We start from the raw sequence: 8,054 nt of genomic DNA on the forward strand, positions 1-8,054 counted from the left end.
TTTGGAAGAGACTCTAGAAGATGATTCTTGTAAGTTCGTCCGACATCCGGATCGGCCAGTCTTTCAGTTGCCATGCGATTTGTCCGCACTTTACGCGACCCCGGGAAACGCAGGTTGAAGCGACTCCGGACGAGCGCGTGGTCTGAGTTCCAAAGCCACCGACAATCAGTTATTGATCCGCGTCATCGGTAACTGATGGCAGTGTGGTCGATTTGAGTTTGTGGGTGGCCTGCCGTTGGAGGACACCAAGTGGCCAGACGATTTCGGAAGTTCGTACTGCACAAAAACAGCCTGCGATCTGCACACAGTTGAGGCAATCGTTCATCATTGTCCGTACGTACAGAGTCCAGTCCATGTCGACCTCCTAAATGAGCCTCATATGCACTAAGCCTGTCCACTTGCACATTCATATCTCCGGCAACCACCACAATATCTGGGCTTTTAGCTCACCGCAGCAGAGCACTCAGAGCGTCGTAAAACCTGTCTTTGACGGCGTCGGAGCTACAGTCAGTTAGGGCGTAGGCAGACACGATAAACAGACATCTATCAACTTGCCGCTTGCGGGACTCCTTCACAGACGTTGCCAGACGAACCGCACAGAGGCGACTATCAACAGGTATCCAGTCAAGTAAGGATACTTCCGCCCGGTGACTTAGCACAATACCAACCCCTGCACATCCCACCGCAGCAGCCTCTGGATCACCAGAGGTGCGCAGACGGAAGCGAGTGGAGACTGACGGGTCGGTTAACTCAATCACTGTGCTTGCATCTTGAATTCTCGTTTCTGAGACACAGCACACTAATGCCAAGCGAGTCCAGTGTGAGTGCAAGAGCAGCTTGTTGTCCTGCTTGCTTCAGAGTGCGGACGTTGAACGCGCCCAGACAGACTGGGTGCTGAGGCTTGAGGACTGATTTGGAGATTCCTAAAGATGTCGGCACCATGTGACGAGCAGGTGCTGCACGCAAAGCCGATGCATGACGAACGGAATCATCAGTCCTAAGTGTAGGTCTACAAGGAGAGAGTTATTGATGGGGTGGGGGGAGGGGGAAGAAAAAAGTATATGAGGGAGAAAGAAGAGAGGCGTCAGCAGTAGCCTGTTTTCGCTTACCCGCCCTGCTGTATGCAGCAAGTAAGGCGACCCGGCTGATGGCACCACGCGACGACCGATGTGGCATGAGTTTATTTGTGTATGTGGAGTTCATGTTTGTACGTGGGCTGCGATACTGCCAGGGCGCCCACACTTAGACAGGAGGACGATTAGGGTCCCCAACCAAAGCCTTTGGCTCAAAAGCCTAACCGCAAGGCAGCGGTGCTTGGCGAGAAATGCAATTGCATTACCATTTCTACGGAGCAAGTCGCCACTTGTTCCAACCCCCAACCTGGAGGGCCAGGAGACTGTGTTCGTCAGACCTCTAACCATTGACCAACCTGGTACGAGAGACTTTGTGAGTGTCGCGAGACACTCTCCAGTATAGCTCAATGGATCGCTGAGGTGCGCAAACCGCCACACCACGGTAAGGTCCAGTCTCTTCGTGACGGATTAAAGCACTTCACATTGGGTTTCTCAAGGTTTGCTTCGATCGTTCTTGTTTATATTGTTCACTCAACTTGTATAGAACGAGAGGATGACCGTTTCATGAAGAAGTAGCCAGCGAGAGCGCTGAGTCAGCTGTAATGCGTGGTTCTGTATTAGAATTCCGCCACATCTCAAAGTACAGCGAACCACGGTTTGCCCGTTACGGTTTGGTCGTCTATCCTCGCCATATATCGATGCGACAAGTACTTGTTTCTCTTGAGTTTGAACAATGGATGGGCGGAGGTGTTGTTGCTGCGCCAACATTCCACTCATCATCAGTCATCTGTGACCTATCCCCGTAAACCCCACTTCGTATGGAACTCTCAAAGCAACTGTCTAAATATGCCTTCTTTGTTGAGCGAGAAGAAAATATTTAATTTTGGCACCGGTGCCATTTGGTGATGGTGCCAAAGGAAGTCACTCCGCCCAACAAGGATACAGTTAATTTGGACGACTGAAATAGTGGTCATTCCAAACCACAAACCATTTCTGTAGCGAATAATTCGATATGCTGAATGTAGTTACAACCGAGTTATAAGAGGGCTTGTGCGTAGCACGTTCAGGTGAAGAATTTTGCGAAAGAGTGGTTCAAGTGGATTTGGGCTGAGTCTCTCATAAACAAGGAGTTAGTTTGGAAGAAGATGGTTAGCGCAAATCTCATCATCTTTCAGAAGTCCATACCGAAACTCTATTTCAATGATCCTCCAATGATCCTATACTATTTGACCGTTTCGCTTTTACAATTATTTTGTACGCTGATTATCACAGCTTTTAGTTTCAAAAAATTACCTGAAAGAGCATGGAAACGAAATTTTGAAAGGAATTCCACAGCTTTTATGACTTCCATCATAAGGACTGTGTGTAAATTAACGGATGAAGCTGGAGGAGCTGGGTGTCCGCGTTAGGGGGCATTCGTAATCACCCGGTTGACATCGAAATTAATGAGGACTTCCTCCAGGTCTAACGGAAACTTAGCTGCTTTTTTTGAAGTCATACGAAATTCGGGCGTGTGTAGATAACTTGCCGGAAAGTAGCTTAAGAATATCTGCCAGAAATCTGCTCAGCTCATGTGGTGGTTTACCTATGCCATTCACTATTGGTTTTATGGGGACACCTAACTTGTTAATTTTAGGTATCCCATGAAGTCGTGGTTGGATGGCACTTTTTCAGGTGTAATCGATTCCATTTGTCCTATCCCAAGTTATTTGGTACGGATCTTGAATACCTTTCAACTTCAACCTTAAGTTTATTAACTGCTAACGTAATCAGCCATATGCTAACCTGTCGGTTAGGCTCATCTGCTAGGTTTTGCCAAACTTTCTGCAGACACTTATTCTTGTTCATAACAACCATGCTCTTACCCCTATCCGCCTTTGCGGTTACCGTAGTGGTCTCGCGTCTTGAAGTGTTTAAGGCTCTTCACTCTGTTAATGCAATAATTATTCTCTTGGCCTTACGTAGCAAAACTCTGTGCGGCAACACATGCAACAACCGTCTACGAGACACCTAAGAAGCAATAAGCCTGCTACTTTTCTGTTGTCTTCACTTGTCTTCGTTCAGCAATATCAAAATGGGGGAAATAAAGACTCGAACCACGATACCAGCTTAGCTGCCATCACTCATTTGCTAGAACACCCAACAGGTTGTTGGTGATGCATTGTTCATTACCGCGACTTGTCCAATAGATGTATAGTCAATGCTTATTGCCATATAAGTTTGCATTTGTGCTGAAGGACTACTCATCCGATATCCAGGAATAAAGCAAACGAGAAAACTCGGTGCCTCGAAAATATCTACAATAAGCGGCTGAACCAAAGAGGCCAATTTCACGGAACACCCAGAACACGTCCGGATAAATCAAATTTCGACTGATATTGGCTCACAGTTGTCCCATCCTTGGAAAATGAGTTGACGCTTATTCGTACGTACGATATTTGCTAGTGCAATGTTTCTCCACACATAGTTCGCTCTCCAGGGTTTAACTCATCTATCATGAACATCTTACCAGACTCACCTAAAAAATGAATTCACTGCCACTACCGCATTCCTGCGATCAGCTGAGCGTGATTACATACAAGTTCTCTGAACAATGCAGACAATATCAGGCGTGGTGGTCTGGGGCAGCCGACAGTCGATTGAGTTTAGTTGCGAGCTCTTTTTAGCTACTTAAAGTGAATGAGTAGTCTGAAAAATTGTATGTTTGAAGAGCAGACGCGTTCACTTGGTGACCCGAAAAGCGTTTTGTGATTCTTCCATTGACAATGTTTTTATTGCGGCTTTTGAGATATACCTAGTCGGTGACAACGCAAGTAACCTACCTCACTGAAACTTAAGAAAGGTTCACCGCAACGTAGTGCCATGGTAGTAATTTGTGAAGCTTGATTTAATAGGTGTAATAATCTGGAAGAAATGAAGCATGAACACGTTGGACTGTTCAAACGTTCAACGTGCGTTGGTGGGGTAGTGTTAGCACGCTCGTCTCGCACGTCAGATATCCGGGTATCAAATCATGGCACGGCCACAAAGTAAGTACTACTGATGAGCTCTAATAAGAGAGAAACTCGAGTCCGGTGCTTCCCTTTGGTGTGGACTCACCAGAATAATTACGCCAGAACAGGAGGCTGACCGTTCAAACGAGAGTAGGGTGGATCTAAACAAAATCAAGAACATCTTACGGTTCCAGAGTATTATGGAGAGACAGCAAACGGAAAATAAATTTAATCTAATTTTTTGTTATTCTCCTAGAGGCTGGTGACTTCACAGGAGTTTGATTTGTGGTTGTCTTATGTGAACATTGTAAAGTGTTGATTTGCTGTTAGTCTTCTTCATGTACTATTACACAGTCCATTGAGACCGCGTTTCGTCATGGAGATAAATGTAAGTGACACATCTCCTCTGTTCATGTTTCTGTCCGGGATTCTTGAGAGCAGCATGTGGAACACTCCATGGACTTTTAGTATTGTCATTTTTGCACACCCACCCCGGTACTCTTCGGATGAGTTCCGATAGAAATTCGGCACTTTAATTTTCGGAATTAGGCACTTGGGTAGAGAATATAACTAAAATCTTGTCCTTCAGCGGATAACCAGGTATGACTTTTTAAACACCATTTAGTCGTACATATGGCTGTTTTCCAGGCAGTTTGTGGAATTTTACATCTGATACCAGCTCTTCATCATAAGGACATCTAAGTGTCTTTCAGAGATCACTGACATTACATCCCTCAGTGTGTTCCGTGTTGAATCTCTCCGATTTCATACATTCAAAGAATGTTTCCTCAATTATTGTTGACCTTGTCTTATTGACGCCACATCCGTTCTCTTCCTTGAAAAGTGTCCAAACATTTTGAACGATCTCTTGTTTGAAACGTGCAAAAAGCTGCGTTTATTGATGGATACATTATAGACGCTTAAGGCAATGTGAGGAGTTCTTATGATGGAAATAGGCGTAAGTGACGAACTTCAGAAGCAAATAAACTATACTTCCGGGTTTTTCCCCCTTTCCGAAACGTAATCGTCGTGCAACGTCATATCTGAGGACTTCAATATACAATGCCAAGCAAACTTATAGCAGCCAAATTTCTCCTATATCGCAACGCGCTTCATTCCGGTGTTATCGAAATTTCAACCCAGATTTCGCAATATCCGAAATTCCTAGGTGTGGAATCCCTTTGCATATACAGGACAATTAGCTTGTTACAATAAACCATGTTTTCCGAGGTCACGAAAACTTAGGTAACAGCCTCACGGCTGAAACCCCATATTTGCGGAACTAAGCCCATTTCCAAGGATGTCGCCATGAGTGGTAGATAGAGAGTGGATCAGTTTTAGCGATGCAGGTTGGCCGATGCGCTAAGGACAAGTGTATTGTAGGTTCAAATGCCTTACACCAGAATCGGCTAATATGGGTGCACCGTAACCGTTTGGTGATTCGCTGGTCAAACTATTACGGAGAAACTAAGTAGTAAAATAAACGTGGCGGTTTACGAATTTCTGCAGAACAACACCCTCCCATCCTCTGTACATGATAACTAAACTTTTGGTGCATTAGTTTAACCTGTAAAACCTTGAACACGTTGGACGTGTTCCAACGAATCCTAGAGTGCTATTCTAAATATACTATCTTTGATAGTTTAGCCGGTAGTACATTGCAGTCCTCAGTTCTGCGATGCTTTTTTGTGATAGCCCATTGATCGACCATTTCACATGCACCCAGCTAACTCATGCAATTAAGTCGCCGTTTGATGAAATTCACCAATATTTTAGGTTCTAACCGACTCATTGTGAGCATACAAGTAGGAGTTCCTACAACACTAGTACTTCAGTTATTATCATTTATTTTTGAAGAGCATGGTCACAAACAAAAAGTGAATGCAAGCAATGAATGCGAAAGAGTAACAGGAAAATATGGGAGAAAAGAGAGAAACGTCTCACTCGAAATCATGCCAAGGACAGTGCCAGTCTGGTGAGGTGAATCCCAAAGCATGTAAAGATTTTGGTATGGGAACAGGCGTCTAAAGACTAACAACCAAAGAAAGGACAAACAATGGTGAATGCTCTTCAAGGCGCAGTATGCGCTAGCACAGTCAAGACTCGCACATCAGGCACAAAGTGTCCGTCATACTGGGTCTGGGTGAGAGTAAATGGCAAAAATGTACCTTCAACGCCATGTGCCACGCATAAAAGTGTCATAAGTACGCAGGGAGCCCACAATGGCAAGCAAACACAAGTCACTGACTGCGACCTTAGGAAGTCCCAGTCCAATAACAGCCTTAGCGGATTGAGGAAAGCAGATCCCTCGATAAGAGATGATCACCGGTTGGTGAACCAAAAAGTCGATATCACAACCGATGGCATGTAGGGCTGAGATTATGGCGAGGGAATGTTCATCAGCACCATACTTCTTGTAATTGTACTATTATCTGAACTACGCAGTTGAATTCCTCACCTTGCTTATAAAACCCCACATTCAGCCATTGTACATGTGACGTGATTAGCGCTACGTCATGTGGTTTTGTGTTGCATTTGGCCTGTATCTTGGAGTGGTGAGTAAGCACATTTTTTGAGAAGAGTATTTGAATTTTCACACCGTAATGAGCACAATTTTGATCAGTAACATGTGTTTTGAATCGGACGGCCGCACTACACTTATCTGGTCTGATTGGCGACACTGCCAATTCTATCACATTGCCGGATTTAAATTAGCATCAAGCTGTGGTATCCCAAAGCTCGGAGTGACATTGAGCGGTTACGTTACAGTCGTATTTGTGACTATCCACTATAAAGTGCAACAGCCGCATGTACAGTCAAGTTCAAGTAAAACCTTTGGTGTCACGTAATTAAGGTTGCAAGATTGAGCGTTGGAAATGACGTTAGCGAATTTCGCCAAATCTGACAATGTCTATCTCGCTATCGAGTGGTACCAATAAACTAACTTGATAATAATCTAATTAAAACTGAACGGATGTAATTTTCTACTTTGTTTCAGGTGACATTTGTAGCTAAACGCCCCCGTGTGCTCTATAAGACAAAAAATAACAAGTTAGAAAAATCTGAAAGTCAGTGAGGCTTGGTTTAGATGAGGAACAGAGCTGAGTTTTATGTCTCACATTAGGTTACGAATTCTCATAAACTGATCACTCATTTACTCCGAAAAATCTGTGACATAATCGGTGAAGATAGTTTCGTTTAGCTCAGGAATTAAAATCCTCTGAGGTTCGGGTCCTAAGTTAGTGGTTACGTCTAGGTTAGATAAAACAGACCCTTGGTCGTTTAGGTTGTGCATGGAACAGGCATGACAGCCTGTCCATTACAACTGGAAACATTCCAGTAGTCTTATACTGATGATGGTTGTCTTGCAGTTTGAAGTTTCAGGCGAACTAACAGCTTGGAGATACTAATGGTTCCGGCTTTCGCATACTGGGAGGATGCTGGCTCACAACGGGCTGAGTTAAGCCGCAAATATTATCCTTACATCACATTGTCTGTCATTTGATGACATCATCTTTGGCTCTTCATCTGACGCACACATTGGAGAGGGTGCATTAAACCCCATTATCGCTGCTGTCTTCAATCCTTCGTCATTAACATCGCTTGCATCCTCTATCACTCCATCCGGCGATTGTTAATCTGCTTTGTAATTTAGCATCAGCAACTGATGTAATACCTTTCATGATGGTAAATCTGATCAGAAAGAGGTACTTCGTCAAAAAGACGAGTAAAACACAATAGATACATTTGGCATAAACAGTCGTCTTGTCAAGCATCTATTCGAATGCTGCTTTATCCTCAGTTTCTAGTTGTATTGATCGGCCCACGTTCATCAAGCCGTCAGTGCAGCTGAAACGAAAGTCCGTCAGAAAAATTAATTAGCATACAACATACAAACGGCTATCGAGAAAGTTCGATTGTCACGCTTACAGTGACTGAATGAAGGATGGGGAGTGTCCCATCATCATCATCATCATCATCATCATCA

General features: G+C 44.2%; 1 protein-coding gene across 1 annotated transcript in view; it reads right to left on the reverse strand.

The window, feature by feature from the left end:
* Positions 1–6,236: 6,236 nt before the first annotated feature.
* T265_10339 (hypothetical protein) overlaps positions 6,237–8,054 on the reverse strand; it is a gene marked incomplete at both ends in the record, with an annotated part of 6,327 nt that continues 4,509 nt past the window's right edge. The window contains one exon of the mRNA XM_009176679.1: positions 6,237–6,491. Coding sequence (XP_009174943.1) covers positions 6,237–6,491 — 255 coding nt within the window. The remainder of the gene's footprint in view (positions 6,492–8,054) is intronic.

The sequence above is a fragment of the Opisthorchis viverrini genome (assembly GCF_000715545.1).
Source record: "Opisthorchis viverrini unplaced genomic scaffold opera_v5_354, whole genome shotgun sequence".
Classification (NCBI taxonomy): domain Eukaryota; kingdom Metazoa; phylum Platyhelminthes; class Trematoda; order Opisthorchiida; family Opisthorchiidae; genus Opisthorchis; species Opisthorchis viverrini.